The sequence below is a fragment of the Narcine bancroftii genome, chromosome 1 (genome assembly GCF_036971445.1).
Source record: "Narcine bancroftii isolate sNarBan1 chromosome 1, sNarBan1.hap1, whole genome shotgun sequence".
In the NCBI taxonomy this organism is placed as follows: domain Eukaryota; kingdom Metazoa; phylum Chordata; class Chondrichthyes; order Torpediniformes; family Narcinidae; genus Narcine; species Narcine bancroftii.
This window is the reverse complement of record NC_091469.1, coordinates 123,480,384-123,499,123: the sequence shown is the minus strand read 5'-3', so window position 1 is coordinate 123,499,123 and position 18,740 is coordinate 123,480,384. Positions and strand designations below refer to the sequence as shown.

The 18,740-nt window shown below is 38.9% G+C and overlaps 1 protein-coding gene across 1 annotated transcript in view; it reads right to left on the bottom strand.

Moving 5' to 3' along the window:
• pde8b (phosphodiesterase 8B) overlaps positions 1-18,740 on the bottom strand; it is a 300,182-nt gene that overhangs the window by 67,032 nt on the left and 214,410 nt on the right. The window contains exons 10-12 of the mRNA XM_069938086.1: positions 14,383-14,437; positions 8,754-8,805; positions 4,377-4,454 (exon numbers count right to left, since the gene is read on the bottom strand). Coding sequence (XP_069794187.1) covers positions 4,377-4,454; positions 8,754-8,805; positions 14,383-14,437 — 185 coding nt within the window. The remainder of the gene's footprint in view (positions 1-4,376; positions 4,455-8,753; positions 8,806-14,382; positions 14,438-18,740) is intronic.

Genomic DNA, 18,740 nt, shown 5'->3' with positions numbered 1-18,740 from the left:
GTTTTCGAGCGTTATTTGTCACTATTGTAAGAAGGCAGGGCACATAATAGCAAATTGTCCTGTACTGAAAAGGAAGAAAGAGTAAGGGGTGGTACCAACCACCTGTGTTCAGAGTGAGAAAGTTAGGGATATTTTTAAACCATTCATTACTGAAGGTTTCATTTCGGTTGAAGAAGGATCCAATCAAGTGCCAGTTAAAATCCTGTGGGATACTGGAGCAGCCCAATCGCTTGTATGAAGCAACATTTTGAATTTTGGTGAGGAGACCAATACTGGAGATGTGAATTTAATTAAAGGCATTGGTGATGAAGCAGAGCCTATACCTTCGCATGGAATAGTGATGAAATCAGACTTAGTTAATGACCCGGTTACGATATGGTTAAGATCAAGTCTGCCGGTGGACGCAGTTTCTCTTTTGTTAGGAAATTATTTAGTCATACCTGCGATGAAACTCACAAGTAAGCCATTGGTTTATGAATCTGAAAAGGATCTGGAAATCTATCCTGCATGTGCCATTACTAGAGCCATGTCCAGAAAAAAAGTTTAGAGAAAGTCTGTGATGATCCTGTAGTGGAGGCAAGCATTGAGGACAAACCTAAGAATCCAGCTTTGCTCTTGTCAAGAGAATAATTAATAGCTAGACAAAAGCATGATCCTGATCTTGCTAGGATAAGAGATAAGATTCTGTCTAACCAGGAAATTGAAACTGTGCCAGTAGGTTAGTTTGTTCAGGATGGAATATTGATGAGAAAGTGGAGACGACAAGTTATACCTGTCAGTGAAAACTGGGCGGTAATAAGGCAAGTTGTAATTCCTAAAACTTACAGGAATGAAATATTAAAGTTGGCTCATAGTACACCTTTGGGAGGTCATCTTGGAGTGAAGAAGATGGTAGAAAAGATAAGGAAACAGTTTTATTGGCTGAAATTAAGAAAGGATGTTGTGAACTTTTGTAGAACCTGTCACACGTCAACTGGTGGGCAAGCCTAATCAAGGACCACCAGTGGCACCTTTACAACCCATCGCTGCTTTCAGGGAGCCCTTCTTGAAAGTGATAGTGGATTGTGTTGGCCCATTGCCAAAAACCAAAGTGGGAAATGAATATTTTTTAACATTCATGTGCACAGCTTCAAGGTTTCCAGAGGCGATTCCCCTGAGAAACATGAAAGTGAAGACAATTATGAAGGCTATGCTAAAAATTTTCACATTGTTTGGCCTACCAAGAGAAATTCAATCAGACCAAGGGAGTAATTTTATGTCTGGAATATTTCAACAGGTGGCGTATGAATTGGGAACCCATCAAATTGTGTCGTCTGCCTATCATCCTGAAAAATCAAGGGGCCTTGGAAAGGTTCCATTTAACTGTGAAAAATATAATGAGGGCTATTGCATGGAAAATAATAAGGATTGGGATGAAGGAATCCTTTTGTTATTGTTTGCTGTTAGAGAGGCAGCTCAGGAATCTCTTGGCTTTAGTCCATTTGAGTTGGTGTTTGGTTATGAAGTCAGAGGTCCTTTACTATTGTTGAAGGAACAGTGGATACATAATGATATACAATCAAATCTGTTGGATTATGTTTTCAAATTTAAAAACAGATTACGTCAGGCTTGCGAGATGGCAAGGAAAAATTTAAAAACTGCTCAGGGAAAAATGAAAATTCAGTATGATCAAAGAGCAAAAATTAGGGACATTAAATCTGGCGACAAAGTATTGGTTTTGTTTCCAATGCAGTCAAACCCTTTGAGAGCTCAGTTTTCAGGACCATGTAAGGTGAAATCAAAAATTAACCAGGTCACCTACGTCATTGAGATGCCTGATTGTTGAAGAGAGACACAAGTCTGTCATGTGAACATGCTTAAACCTTACTTTGAAAAAATGACTGAGGAGGAGACTAGGATTCCAACCAAGGTGCTAGTTATAGAGGAAAGTAAGGAGGAGATAAGTTTCGTGGAAGGTCATGGAGCACAGAAGGTGATAAGCCCCAGGCTGGAAAATTCCATAGTTTTGTAAAACTTAGAAACCAAGTTAATACATTTGACTAAATCAGAAAGGGAAGAAATAAAGACATTACTTATGAAATTTAAGGATATATTCCCAGATGTTCCAAGAAGAACTACTGTGGCTTGTTATGATGTGGAGGAGAGTGATGCTAAGCCTATTAAGCAGCATCCTTACTGAGTTAATCAGGAAAAGGGCAAATTGTTGGATCAAGAGGTGGATTATATGCTCAAAAATGACATAATCTTAAAATCATTCAAATTGGAGTTCACCCTTTGTGCTCTGGTGGCTAAGCCAGATGGCTCAATTAGGTTTTTTACAGATTATCGAAAGGTAACCATGGTGACAAAGACTGATGCACTCCCTATTCCCAAAATAGATGATTGTATAGATAAGGTGGGGAAGGCTAAGTTTATAACAAAGATTGATCTCTTAAAAGGATACTGGTGTTTTCCTTTGACAGAGAAAGGCAGGGAGATTTCTGCATTTGTTACACCTTTGGGATTGTATGAGTATAATGTTACTCCTTTTGGGATGAAAAATGCACCTGGCACATTTCAGAGAATGAATAATGCAGTAATTCAGGGTTTGGAGCACACAGGAGCTGATATTAATGATTTAGTAATACATGGGAAGAACTCGTGCTTGAATTAGAGCAGTTATTTCAGAGACTGGTGGAAGCACACCTTACAGTGAATTTGCACAATAGTGTTTGGACATGCCACTGTAATTTATCTGGGATATGTGGTAGGACAGGGACAAGTGGCACTGGTTGGAGTGAAAGTATTGGCTATCACTGTGTTTCCTATCCCCGATAATAAGAAAGCTCTTCGGAGATTTCTAGGTATGATTGGCTACTATCGTCAAATTTGTAAAAACTTTGCAGAAATTGCACTCCCATTAACAAAACTACTTGGAAAGAAAGAAAAATTTATCTGGTCAGGTGCATGCCAGGAAGCGTTTCTGAAGTTAAAGGCCATTTTATGCCATCAGCTTGTACTTGTATCCCCAACTTTGAAAAGCCAATCTCTTTAGCCGTGGACGGCAGTGATGAAACGGTTGGTGCTGTACTGTTACAGAAGAAGGATGGTGATGGAGTAGAACATCCTATTTTGTACTTCTCGAAAAAGTTTAATGACCATCAACAAAATTATTTAACCATTGAGAAGGAGTTATTAGCACTTGTTTTAGCTTTGCAACATTTTGATATGTATATTTGTACTGCTCAAAAACCGTTAATAATATATACTGATCATAATCCATTAGTTTTTCTGTCTAAAATGAAAGTAAGAACAGATGGTTATTGAACTGGAGCTTAACGTTACAAGAGTATAATTTAATTATTACACACATAAAAGGGATGGATAATGTAATAGCAGATTGTTTGTCGAGATGATAATCTGGGTAGATATGAATCTAATCACATACTTACTGTAAAAATGGAGAGTTTATTTAATTTTATTTATGTAATACTTTCATTAATTGTTAAAAATTTGTTCTTGTGGACCAAATTTTTTTAAGCAGGAGGTGTTACAGAGTTTTGTGTTGTGTATTGGTATATGTGTTGTGTGGTTTTGAGTTGGTAAGTGAAAGTTTGCCTTTAAGAGCCAAGGTGAAGGTGGACTGCTGAGAGAGTGGGAGACGGTCTGTGCATGTGCAGAAAATGATCTAGAAATTTCTGGACTTGGAAGACAAACCACCACTGGGTGTGCTGTGGAGTGGAAGGAGGTGCAAAACATGAGTCATTGTCTGGGAGACAGCTTGGAATATTGGGCATTTTAAAAGGCAGCCAGAAGGATCCAGACCAAGCCTTTGTTCCTCTCTCTGCAAGCAACACAAGAAGACAACTTTGAATTTTGTGCTCTCTCTCTCAAAGATCTTTTGGCTTCAGTTTACAAAACAAACTGAATTTTGTTCACGATCTTTGCTTCGATTGAGATCGAAGTTTTGTGAGTCTTGTGTGTTTTGTGTTTGCTTTGTGTCTAAGTTTTTTTCTGTGGACTGGTTGGAAATATAAATACATAAATATAATTACATATGTTATATTTAGGCTGGGGAATTTATTAGTTTTACACTGTTATAGAAATTTGCATATTAACCAGTGGCATTGTTATAAAAGTTTGAAGGTGAATTTTGTTAATAAAGACTTTACCCCTGTGTGATATGCCTTCTTTGTGGTTGCTGGTTTGATCTTGTAACAATAACGATGTGATAAAGCACAGACAGGAATATGGAGAAAGAGCATTTCAAATGTACACCTAATGCTCGTCTGAAGTTACTGAGTGATTTTTGATATAGAAAATGCAAGTGCCAATAGCCATAGGGTTATTTGAACAAATTATAATCCAATCAAAAATCATTAAAAAGGTCTTCTTACCATCACTTCTTTTGGATGTTATTGATCTGACATCAATTGAACCTTTTCGTCTATCTTTATGTCTCAATGACTGTGGATCTGTAAGAGAGAAAGATATGTTGACAGAAATTTTCTCCTTCTGTTCTGGATCACAAGAACAGTTATTATTGAGAAACCCCTTGTGCAAGGTGTTAGGTTGATTAGAAGATGAATAGTGGCTTTATCAATTTAATTGGACCATTTTCATGCTTTAAAATTATTCTGCAGTGTAGTGGAACGCATTCCCCATGACAACCAGGGAAACAATAAAAAATAGCAAATAATACACGTGAAACACACCAATAATTTACAAACTTCCTCAATATTCTCTTAGCATATTTAATGTTAGGTATAATGACTGTAATATTTTCTCACTGTTGAGCACTGACTACTCAGTCCATCCTCTGTAGTTACTTTTCCCAGGTACTAGCCAGCTGTTGAATGTCTGTTTATTTCTGCAGGTTGTGACTGCACCAACAGGTAGAAAAGTTTATTATTTCACAGTTGTACTTTTTGACCATTGTAATAATTGCTCTGACAATAGAGGGTTAGTCAAAAGTCCAACGATTTGATCGTTGTCTCAAATCTTAAAATTATTTTGAATTATAATGAATTTTAAAGGGCAGACCAGGTACATATAATGGCAGCTTCTGGTTTTCTATACATTAGATTTAATTGTGAGAAAATTTTCTCTCTCAATTCATTTTTCTGATACAGTTTTGCTTTGATTATCTTGCTGATGTTTTATTTTCTTGAAGCTGGCAAGATATGCATAGCTCCTTAAAAAAAGATGACCCCCGAGCAATCTTGGCTAATATTATTCTGTTGGCCTTTCCCTGGAGAATGAGCCAAGTAGGCAGAAGAAGGATGGAAAACAAGCAAAATCAGTCAGAAAATAGGTATAGATGGCGCAAAATCTGTCAGACTTGGAGAAGGAAAATAAAACAATCAAATGAATTTAAAAAAAAAACAAGTAAAAAACAAAAGGAATATCTGGAATTAATTTAGATTAGTTGTTCTTTGTTATTAAAAAAACATTATAAATATATTCCTTAATTTGTGCCATTTTTGGAAAGTTTGAGAAAATGTAACCTCCAATGGAAAATATGGGAAAAGCTCAAGATTCCATTATTGTCACATAATAAAGACACTGTAATATTACACTGAATTGGCTTTCATAAAGCAGACTCGTCATTGGCAGAAATTGCATGAAACACCTCTTACAGTCAGAGAAAGAGAGGCAAAAGTGCTATTAATGGATAAAGATTTGACAATAGTATGGGTACTGCACAACCCTTATATCTGCACAATTACATTCATGGATTTAGCCAGGGCTTTTTAAAAATTCTCCAATCAGATGGTTTGGAATCTGGACAAATGTCATAAAAATAAGAATGTGAACAGGAATGGGAGAAGGCAATTTGTTTCCTGGAGTTTATTTCCTCATTCTATAGGACCATTGGTCTTCAGTCCACTCTCTGGCATATTGAGTTGTTTCAGAAAAGGTTCACCTTGATGTTGCCTGCATATGGTCAGGTCTGATCACTCATCTGAGTGCTACTGGTACCATGTAACCCAGTACTACCTATTGCATGGTTGTGTGGTCGGAGACTAAACTGGCTCCCCATCAGGCTTGCCTGGTGAGGAGGATGGCTAGATACCCTGGAGGATGAAAAAAAAGACCTGTCAAAGGGCGGACAAACCCTCTTGTAGGGTCAACGGCCATCTAGCAAACACATGCCAGGAAGTGTGGAAAGGGCTTCGAAGCTTGGTCTGGCCATTCACTGTAACAGAACTCCCCCAGCCATTTTGGATCTCACCATGCCGCTGGATCTGGGAGGGGATGTCGAGAGGGTGGGTCTAGACCTGTGCAACCCCCTACTCACCTAAATCCATTCACGTGCACGCTGTTTCTTTCTGAAGAGTGGGGCATCCTCGCAGAGCCTGTCAAGAATCGGCCTGTACAGCTACTTTAGAATGCACATATCAAACCCCACAAACTGACTGAAAGGAACCATCATCATCCTATGGGATGGAGAGCCAGAAGAAGAAGAGTCTGGACGGCCATACATTAATTATCAGGCAAATCCAGATAAACTTGGATATTTTTGCTGTACTAGCCAAAGCTGAGGGGCATCCTGATAGAAGTATATTAAAATATGAGAGTCAGAGATCAGGTAAATAATCTTTGTATTTGCTGGGACCTTGCAAAGAACTTTGTATCATCATTACCTGCTGGTGATTTACCAGAAGACTGGAGGGTGAATAACACTGTGCTTTTATTGAATAAGGGCTACAGGATTAGCCAGAAAACTACATCAGCAGTGGGAAAGTTTTGGGGAGGAATTCTGAAGGACAGGATTTATTTACACTTGGAAAGGCAAGGTCTAATCTGGGAAGGTCAGCATAGCTGAGTGGGGGGGTGGGGGGGTCTCGACCAATGTACCCTCTAAATTTTATGGACATGCACAAACAGACATCAATGTGCACACATTTGTGTATGTGCCCGCACACAGTCTGTTTCACGCACATATGCACATGCATACGGTTCATTCTGTGTGCTTGTGCACATATAAACAGAATGTTGGTGCGCGCATGTGCACGCACGTTTTAGAGGGAAAACACTGGTCACAAATCATGAAATTGAATGTTTTTCTTAAAGGTCACTAAGAGGACTGATAAGGGCAGGGCTAGTGCCCCTAATAGCCTGAATACGCCTGGGATTGTCTGATCTTGGAAGTTAAGCAGGTACAGGACTGGTCAGTATTTGGAGGGGAGACTGCCTAGGAACACCAGGTGCTGTAGGTTTCTGTGAGGGGCGCTGGACAAGTAGCGACTCTCTGGCTGCCTTACGGTAGACAAAGTTAAAAATTTCATGAATTTTACATTCTAAATGTAGTATTATGTGACAATAATGGAACCTTTACCTTTATGCATGTAGATTTTTGAAAGACCCTTGAAAAGGCTGGTCTGGAGCTTCAGAACATATGAGATTCAGAGTAAGTTTGCAAGTTAGCTTGTTGGAAAATAAGATACAAAATTGTCTTGTGGTATGAAGCAGAGGATGTTAGTGGAAGGTTCTGTTTTAGATTGAAAACCTGTGACTAGTGGTATGTTGCCAGGATCAGTGCTGGATCCACTTTTGTCTGTCATAGATATTCACAGTTTGGAAGAGAATGTAGGTGGCATAATTGGTAAGTTAGCAGATGACACTAACATTGGTGTAAAAGTGGACAGTGACGAAGGTTGTCAAAGATTGAAATAGCTTTTAGATTAACTTGGAATGTTGGAAAAGGAATCACAGTTAGAATTTAACTCAGACAAGTGTGAAGTGAGGATTTAGAGAAGATAAACCAGGATAGTACATATAAAGTGAGTTATAAGGCCCTGAGGTGTGTCGTTGAACAGAGAGACCTTGGGGGAAAAGTACCTGATCCCTGAATGGGGACAGGTAGACAGATCAGTGAAGAACTGTATGGCATGCTTGCTTACATCAGCTGAGGCATTAAGTACAAGAGTTGGGTCGTCATGTTACAGTTCTACAAGATGTTTCTTTGACTTTGCTTGAAGTATTGAGTGCAATTCTGGTCACCAAACTACAGGAAGGAGAGGATTAAACTAGAGAGATAGACAAGAAATCTACAGATGCTAGGTTCTAGTGCAGCACACAAAAATGCTGGATAAACTCAGCAGGTCAGGTAGCATCCATAGAAGACAAAAGGCAGTCCATATTTCAGGCCTGAATCCTTCTTCTGGAGTGCCGAAATCAGGCAGATGCCCAATAAGAAGAAGTAGGGGAAATGGGAAGGGGGAGGAGCACTGAATAACAGCTGTTAGATGAAGGTGGGAGAGCAAAGAAGAGAAAGAGGCTTTCTATGATTACTGCATAACCTGCTGAGTTTCTCCAGGACTTTTGTGACCTGCAGAAAAAGTTCATAAGCTTGCTGCCTAGATGGAGAGCTTGAGTGATTAGAAGAAATTGGATAGATTTGATCTATTTTCCATGGAACACAGATGCTGAGAGGTGTCCCAACAGAGGTATATAAAATTGAGAGATGCATACAGCAGTGTCCAAAAACTTGAGGGTGTAGGCGTAAGGTTGGAAGACAATCTGAGGGGTCAAACTTTCACAGTAAGCATAGTTGGTATCTAGAATAAGCTGTCAGAAGTGGTGGTGGAGGCAGCATCTTGAAAGGGGGTGAGAGATAGGGAAATAATGAAGTCCAGTGGGACTGGTTTCTAATTTTCTTGCCAAAACTCCTCCCTCATTCCTATTTAACTGACTCCTATTAATGACAACACTTGTCTATCACAGGTTATGAAACACCCTCATTTATAAAAGCAAGAGGTTTGTCTCACCTGATTGAGAATTTTCTTCTGTATATTTCTCATCACTCTGCACATTATAGATCTGATGGAAGAAACACTATCATTCAATTAACCTCAGTAAAAGAAATGAGCATCCATTATGTGATGTAAAATATAGGATTTATAAAACAGCATGTCAGGTTAAAAAATTCATACATGTTTTTAGATCTTTCAAATATTTTGACACTTTGTCCATGACTTTATCATGAGGAATGAGGAGAATATAAGATTTGGGAATTTGCTTATTCCAATTGCTTTTAAAATGGGGCATCTCTGTTCTTGAAGAATCGCAAAATTATGGAGCATTTCATTTAGCATCTGCAGTTTTTGTGTTTCACTAACTTTTCAGGTCAAAGACTGGATTGTTCCAACAAAGGTCTTTACCCGAACTCTGTTCCTCTTTCCACAGGTTTTGCCTGACTTGCTGGGGTATTTCCTGCATTTTTATTTTTACTTCAGATTTCCAGCATCGTCAGATTTTTTTGATTTTCATTCAAACACTCGCGTCAGCCACCCTGTAAAATATCCAGTTCATGTCATTAAGGTACAGTTAGCCTAGCAGTTATAGTGCTAGTGACATGGGTTCGAGTCCAGCGTTGTATGTTCTTCTCGTATCCGGGTGGGTTTCCTCCGGGAGCTCCGGTTTCCTCCCACCCTTCAAATTGTATGGAGTTTGTAGGTCAGTTGGGTGTAATTGGGGCAGCACGGGCTCATGAACTGTAAATTTAAAATAAAATAAATTAAACATCAAAATATTGGATGATGTGAAGAGAAGAACCATGGGGATTCTTGGTTTGAAAGTTTGTTTTGAGGAAAGTTTAGTAAGGATTTGGCTCCAGCTTTCAAAGGAGGGCATGTAGGCAGTGATTTTATAGCATTATAGTATTGGAAAACAAAATCTGGAAAATTACATTATATTAATTTTTATGAAAAGAGGAAGTCCAAGGGTTAAATCGTTAAAAAGAAAATCCACATCTTGTTTCAAAGCAATTTTCTCCACGTGAACAATCAGGATATGGAATTACTTCTAGGGAGAGAAGTTGAGGCAAAATTATTCAGGAAGGGAATGGCTAATGTAATATGGGGTTGGAGGGTCATTGAGTATGGAGAAAATAGAGCATGTGATGAATGGTAAATGGTGTTCCTTACCTTTTTCTATTCCATGATTCTAAATGACCTGACAGCTAAATGGAAATAGAAAGGGGTCTAATTCTGAGAAATACATTTTGATGAATTTATTTCTTGGAGTATAGTATTTATTCCTGAAGGCCTGCTGATAATGAAAACCACACAAAAAATAAATCTGTCTCAATGAGCTCTCACCACTTGGTTGACTTTAAAAATTCAAAAGCAATATATTTTATCATTTAAAACCTAATCAAGTGTGTTAGTGTTTGAGTAAATAGGAAATAACTCATGGCTTTGGTGCATGTTAAAATAATACCTCTTGGAAAGGACAGCTATTACTGGAAATAGGTCCAGAAAACATACATATTATGATGAAAAAGCAACGAGATAATGAGGGAGCAGGATGTGCAGCCTTTAAAGGTGATGGAAACAACAGTCAATCAGGACCTTCAAAGGGAAATTGGTTAGGCACTCAAGAGGGAGTCATTTGTTGAGCTGTGGGGAAACGGCAGGCCTGTTCTTCTCGGAAATGGCATGGACCTGATGTGCTAAGTGGCCTCGTTCTGTGCCATAATGAATCTGTATGGTTTGCAAGTTACAATGCAGTAGATTTACGAAGGGGCACAGATTGATACTGTTAGCCTAGTGGTTAATGCAACACTATTACAGCAACAGTGATCTGGGTCCGAATCCGGCTTTGTCTGTAAGAAGTCTGTACGTTCTCCCCTTGCGTGGGCACTCCAGTTTTCTACCACCCTTCAAAACATGTGGGAGTTATAGGTTAATTGTGGAATTTGGGTGGCACAGGCTTGTGGGCTGAAAGGGCCTGTTATTACGCAGTATGTCTAAATTTCTTCTTTTTTCCTTTTTTCTTTGGCTTGGCTTCGCAGACGAAGATTTATGGAGGGGTAATGTCCACGTCAGCTGCAGGCTCGTTTGTGGCTGACAAGTCCGATGCGGGACAGGCAGACACGGTTGCAGCGGTTGCAAGGGAAAATTGGTTGGTTGGGGTTGGGTGTTGGGTTTTTCCTCCTTTGTCTTTTGTCAGTGAGGTGGGCTCTGCGGTCTTCTTCAAAGGAGGTTGCTGCCCGCCGAACTGTGAGGCGCCAAGATGCACGGTTTGAGGCGAGATCAGCCCACTGGCGGTGGTCAATGTGGGAGGCACCAAGAGATTTCTTTAGGCAGTCCTTGTACAAGGTACAAGGTCTAAATTTAAAGATTAGGAAAATCCACCACATTTCAATTAAGGCCCCACAAAAAGGACTGATTAATAATTTTTTTTTTTTTTGCCTTTGACTAAGTAATTTATTAACTCTGGCTTAGATGTTGCTGTACAATTTTGGAATTTTCTTTTTAAATTTCAGGGTACTAGTATTCACAATATTTATGTTTATCCTTGCTGCTTCAGGAGTATTGAAGTGTTGTACAGTTGATTAAACAGAAAGAAGTCTACAAAAGGCAAATGTTAAATGTTGGAAGTACTCATCCCTGTAAAATAACCTGCTTCACTGCTGTCCAATGACCCTAAACTTCTGGGATTACAGACTCTCCTTCTGTCCCATTGCAATTCTAACATGCCTCAGCTCAAAATTTGAAGTTTTCCTAAAGGTGCTTTGGGAGACTTGTTCAGTGCCCTACATATTCACTGCCAGATGTGAACAAATATGGGGGCTACAAATACTCTAAAAATTAAATTCAACCCCCTTAAAACTCTATAGCCTTGTAGATTCTCAGAAGAGAATTACATTGCTCAGAGATGTGGGCTGTAAGCCTACATTCTGAAAAAGGCTACACATGCCCAATTGAAACACTTGTTTGAAAGCAAATAATTGCATTCCAAGCTTTGATTCAAACAAAAAAAAGACCCTGAAGTAAACAATTTAAACAACATTCAAAAGTTAATTCAAGGCAGTAACAGTCTCATGATTCAAGATTGTCATAACCATGTGTGTAGATATAAAGCCATAGAGAGGTTATTACAGCTATGGGTTCTTGTATGTCATGGTATAACCTGGACAGTATTAAGAGTAGTGTGGATGGATGGATTCAACAAAAGACGACAGAATATGCCAGTGAGTAATCAAGTCCACGTCTCGGAAAGTAAACTTGCCTCTCATCAGGCAAATTTAGCTGAGGTAAACCAAAGCTGATTACTATAAGCCTTTTTTTGGAGTCTGGGACCAAAAGTGCTATTTCAAGTCAGCAGGTGATCAGTGTCTGTCAGATTCATGCAGGCATTATTTTATATAATAAGTTAAAATGGTATGGAAGCAGACGATTTGGTCTACTTGAGTACAATTAGAAGGCAACTGTTTTGATTCCTAATCTGTGCTTGGGTTAGCTGACCTTAGCCAAGTCGTAGCAGAGGTGCTTTCAGTGTTTCTAATATACTAGAGCAGCCATTCTCAACCTACTTTTGGGCCCTTTAAACTGCTCAAAGCTATAGACCCCCTTGCCTGTGAAGCAGTCAAGTCTTGTTTTCTTAAGTACTTCTACGGACTACATTAAAAACATTTATGTTGTGTGAGGTGAAAAGAAAACAAGGTTTTTAGTCAAATGTACTGTGGCCCCATGGGGCTGTAGGGGACCCCCCCCCCCCCCCCCCATTGAGAATGGCTGCTCCAGGGTCAGGGAAAAGGGATCTATAAACAATCAAGGTTCCAACTTCTGAATAATCTTGTGGAAAACCATAAGGATGGTTTAATGGAGGGTGGTATCTGTGCAGCCAAATACCTTTTGGCTTTAACACCTTTTGACTTTTGGTCTGGACTCCTCCCCATCCCATTCTTCCCCCTTTCTCTCCAGTCTTGATCCAGATGTTATCTTGTTTCTGCCTTATGCCTCGAAGAAAGGCGTAGGCCTTAAACGTCAGTAATTTCCTTTACCACCTAGGGACACCAGCTGAGTTCCTCAATGTGCTTTTACAGCCAAATACTATTAATGCCAGAAAATAAGAGAACAGGGGAATAAACAGAAAAAATCTCTTTTGAAGGAAAGCAAATCTTATTTTAGGATCAGAATTGTGTAGATAGCCTGCTGCTATTACAGCTGCCTGCTTCCCCATTTTCTCCTGTTAGGAGGAATACATTTTCCAGAGATTCAAATGGATAATAAGATTTGCAGCAGCAGATCTTCACAATTGATGCGGAGCCACGAATAATACAGAGTTTCCTGAGTGAAACTCTAGTTAAAGCTAATTACTTAGAAATTGAAGAGTGACCTCCTCAGCTTCAATAGGGCAGCAGTAATTAGGAAAAATGAGAATGTGAGCCCTATAGAATTTCAGTACTCAAAGCTCAATTTAAATCCAGGGAAAAAGAAGTGGTGAATATCGTTAACAATCACAAACAGAAGTTCACTACCGTTTGCGATGATGTTTATCAGCATTTAAAATCCTTGGTCTACTGTAATACATTACAATTGTGCAGGTAATAGTGAGGTATCTTACCAGCTTACTGTAATACATTACAATTGTGCAGGTAATAGTGAGGTATCTTATTTGCTTACTGTAATACATTACAATTGTGCAGGTAATAGTGAGGTATCTTATTTGCTTACTGTAATACATTACAATTGTGCAGGTAATAGTGAGGTATCTTATTTGCTTACTGTAATACATTACAATTGTGCAGGTAATAGTGAGGTATCTTACCAGCTTACTGTAATACATTACAATTGTGCAGGTAATAGTGAGGTATCTTACCTGCTTACTGTAATACATTACAATTGTGTAGGTAATAGTGAGGTATCTTACCTGCTTACTGTAATACATTACAATTGTGCAGGTAATAGTGAGGTATCTTATTTGCTTACTGTAATACATTACAATTGTGCAGGTAATAGTGAGGTATCTTATTTGCTTACTGTAATACATTACAATTGTGCAGGTAATAGTGAGGTATCTTACCAGCTTACTGTAATACATTACAATTGTGCAGGTAATAGTGAGGTATCTTACCAGCTTACTGTAATACATTACAATTGTGCAGGTAATAGTGAGGATCTTACCTGCTTACTAATACATTACAATTGTGTAGGTAATAGTAAGGTATCTTACCTGCTTACTGTAATACATTACAATTGTGTAGGTAATAGTGAGGTATCTTGCCTGCTTGTATCTTACCTGCTTACTGTAATACATTACAATTGTGTAGGTAATAGTGAGGTATCTTACCAGCTTACTGTAATACATTACAATTGTGCAGGTAATAGTGAGGTATCTTATTTGCTTACTGTAATACATTACAATTGTGCAGGTAATAGTGAGGTATCTTACCAGCTTACTGTAATACATTACAATTGTGCAGGTAATAGTGAGGATCTTACCTGCTTACTAATACATTACAATTGTGTAGGTAATAGTAAGGTATCTTACCTGCTTACTGTAATACATTACAATTGTGTAGGTAATAGTGAGGTATCTTGCCTGCTTGTATCTTACCTGCTTACTGTAATACATTACAATTGTGTAGGTAATAGTGAGGTATCTTACCTGCTTGTTGTTATCACTGCACAATTTCTTGATTGACACAAAGTGCTTAATTTTCCTGTTGATGTCAGAAAAAATAGAGTTTACTCCAAAGGGAATTGGTAGAATATGATCAAGTATCTGACAAGACTTGGCAAAGGGACTTCTTCCAATTGCAAAGCACCAATGGTTAAGATATTCCTTATGGAAGGAAACCCAAATTCTTACTTTGTCAATTGTATTGTCAGGATTTTATATTGATTGATTTCTTTGTCTATCGGTCAAGCCATATAATGTATTGAGCTCCCACTTATTGTACACTATTAGGGAAATGTCAACAAACCAAATGCATTACAAACAAAACAACAAAGAATCTTTTAAGACCTTAATGCATGTACAGTAAATCCCCTAGTAGCCAACACCTATTGGTATTGGAATTGGTAGCTGCTGGATAAGTGAATTTTCTGGTTGCTTGAGATAATGTGTTGCCTGGATTGGTGGTGCCAATTTAACTTTTGTATTTATTTTCTGCAATATTTTTTCTTGGTTACAGGGATTTTACCCTATATGAATTCACCACAATAACTATTTAACTAGGATCTTTCTTGTGTTAATCTCTGTTCAGATCAATGTCCTAATAGTGTGATAGAGAACATAAAAAATGGTGGCGCTGCCAGAGCTACTCTAATAGCAGTGCTGTTGTTGGTGTGGACCCACAGAGAGCGGAAAGCAGAGACGCAGCGATCTGCTGCGGGGTCCAACCACCCAGTCTGACTGCTGACGGCTCTGTGATGGCTTTAAAATAAAGTAATTTATTTTAAAATCCTGTGACCGCAGGGACTGGGCCCAAGATGGCGGCCGCTATGTATGTCAGCAACCACAAGGGGTTGCAGACTCTGGGGAAGCAGAAAATGGGGAGACCAGCCCGCGTTTGAGAAGGCCAAGCAGAGGAGACGATCCACGGGATGGTGACCATGGCAGCGGACCAGCAAGGGGCTCTGAAGCTGAAGAACACACAGGTGGTGGGCAGTTGGTGACTCGAGGTGAGGAACACACGCAGACTGCAGGCTGCTGGCGACTGCATTCAAGGGTTTCGCACCAGACTGTGGACTGGGTGAAGATTGGCTGAAGGGATACCAGGTATCAGAAGCAGGATACACTGAGGGCTTCCAGATGGTGTCGGAGATTTTGATCTGGATTTTGGATGATTTCAGTGGAAGGCTGCATGGTTGTGGAGGTTGTGGGAGCACAGGAGAATCCATGGACACTCAGTGACAGGGGTGACGGTGGAACTAACTTTTGCTTATCTTTCTCTGACTATAAGGGATGCCGGGCAATTTCTGCTGATGGTAAATCTGTCTGCCTTACGGTAGACTAGAGAAAATTTTGGTAATTTTATGTTTTATTACATGACAATAAAAGAATCTTGAATCATATAACAGTGTAGCACAGGAACAGGCCCTTAACCTACAATAGTCCGCGCTGACAATTATGCCAAATTAAACTAATCCAATTTGCCTGCACATAGTCTATATCCCTCCATTCCGTGTCTAGGAGCCCATCCAAGTGCCTCTTGAATATCGCTATTATATCTGCTTTTTCATCGTCTCTCTTGACAGTATGTTCCACGCACTGGGTTTAAAAAAGTCTTGTAAATCTCCTTTGAAGGTTATCCATCTTGCCTTAAAGCTGTACCCGCCAGTATTTGAAATTTCTACTTTGGTAAAAAGACTCAATCTTCCCTGTGCCTCTTGTAATTTTATTTACTTCTATCAAGTCCTCCATCTCCAACGCTCCAGAGAAAACAATCCAACTTTGTCCACTACTTTCATGTTTCAATCGTTTATGGTGTTTCAATCGTTTAATAGCTAACAATCCGGATGTTCTGGTAATTTAAAGGCTATTCTTTCTATGGATACACAAATTGCTCTTGGCATCATTTTAAGAGTTATATTTGGAGTTGTGATTGCTAAACTATGCATGGGACGATGTTCTGATTGACAATCCCATTAATAGATCTACACCAAAACAAAATGAAACCTCTTCACATTTCTATTTCCACACACATCTTTTAAGCACCCATGTTACAAACACAACATCAAATTATTGGTCTTTTCTGTACTTCAATTCATTTCTCTAGATCCTGAGAAGCTTCAAAAAAGAAAATGAAAATCAAAGACATAATGCACAATTGCTTTATTTTTCATCATAGATGGAGATGTCCAGTCATGGATTAAAGAGGAGAGAAGAATATGTTGGGAGCAGCATCAGGGCAACTTGAAAATTAGGTTTAAAGCCAGTGAAGTTACCACACAAGACTACTTGCGGGCTCAACAGTAGATGGACCATGCTACAAATAGAGCTTCCATATATGTTGGCATATAAGGCGACTGGGTGTATCAGATGACCCCCCAGAATTTCCACTTAATATGTGGGTTCTGAGCTATACTTGCTGTCTTAAGACTACTCCAAGACTGGCACTTACCGCTGAGAGTTTACTGCCTCAATATTCCACTGACCAGTGCAGTGATGCTGTTAAGCACACTACTAAGCAAGACAGTCTTGGTTATTTAAAATTTAGCCAATTCATTTCAGATAATGGCAAAATACTGTCAATTACCTACCATAATATGCATCAAATGTTTCCAGCTGGTGTAACGTAAACACTAGTGATATCACTTAGGCATCCGTTCTTTTACAGGAACAAACATGGTGTCAAGAATAACTTTACCATTTACTTGAAATTGATTTACTGATTTTACTAATGCATAATATTATTCGGTAATATATTAGAAATGTTGACATAAAGTACACTGCAGGAATTTTCTTTAATTTATAAACTCAGTTTTGCTTCACGAGACTATTGATAGGTCTGTGTTCGAACTGTTTACACCACTCTTTGGTCTTGTCTATTTTAGTTCATTTGATTACACCAAGACAAAGCAAAATAAGTTAAAGGTGAAAAATATTTAGTGGTAGGACTGTAGGAGTTATGCGAGTGTTTTTTGCGGGTCTCCATAGCCATGGGGGACACTCTAAACCACAGGATATTAAGGTTTGCATTTTATGCTTGGCATATAAGAATTGTCACCTTTTGGGGTGACAATTTTATGGTTCAAATTCCATCTTATATGTTGACATATACAATAAGCAATCCTAGGAGTGAACCAAAAATCTATTGTCCTGTCTCAACCAGCTGGGAACAGTGGTGGACATTTCTATCTGGGTTCTATTTGCATCTTCAGAAGAGCAGAATCCAGAGGAAAAAGACCAGTTGAAGTGACCTTTGATCAAGGCTGCTAGGCTTCCTTTCTGTCCTGACCTTGCCGTCATTACAGATGGCAGCCCAAAACCAAAACAGAAACAGCTCAATGCACAGGTGAAGGCAAATCTGCCAGCTCTAGCCTCGGATGGGCTCTGGTATGGTTGGGCAACAGGTGTGCTGTCACCTGAGGAAATAAAAATCAAGAACAATGTAAATGGATGGTTAATTTATTGCCCGAGTCCTACCAGTCCAAATTAGCCCTGTTCTCCACCCTGAAAATCCTACTGGAAATCAATTAGTCCTATCACAAACTTTGGTAAATGGATAGTTTAATCAGCATTGCGGTTAGTGTATATTTATGATTAACATAACCGTTAGTGTAACACTATTATGTGCCAGTGACCTGGGGTCAAATCCAGTGTAGCTCCAAAAACATATGGGATTGTATTATTGGGTGTAGTGGGGGGCAAGGGTTTCAATGGGCAGAATTGTGTTGTAAATAAATTTAAAAATGCCCATAGTGATACTTCTCAACTGTCATTCAATAGTAATGTCAATCATTTCCTTCAACAGTTGAACCACTGGGTGACATGTTCCTATTACAAATAAACCCAGCTGCAAGATTTATAGGAGCTTTTAATCTGTTTCACATTTAATGGAGGAAAATTGAACATGTCACACTCAATCACTGGTATTGATCACAAGATTAGATTACTCGAGTGCTAAATGAAGACAAAACATAGTGCTGAATATTGCTACAAGATTGATTACTTCAGTTTTGCAGTGAAAATTTTGTGGCATTCGATACAATGACCCTTATTCCTCCTTCTTTATTACATCAGTATTCCAGCGCATAATGCAGTGCCTTGGCATGTGGAAGAGAGCAAGATTAAAACTTGCTGAACAAAGAGGTTAATATTCAATGACCTTTTTTATTAGATAAATAATTAACCATTATATGAAGGAAAAGCAGCCATGGAAGATTTACTGGCTTGATGTAAAACCTTTGTAAGTGTATCAGTAAATTTAAGAGAGTTAATTTTTCTTTTATAGATTTGATAGCTAAAAATAGAACACTCACCCTCGGCCCTGAACATGGCAGGCAGCATTAAATCCA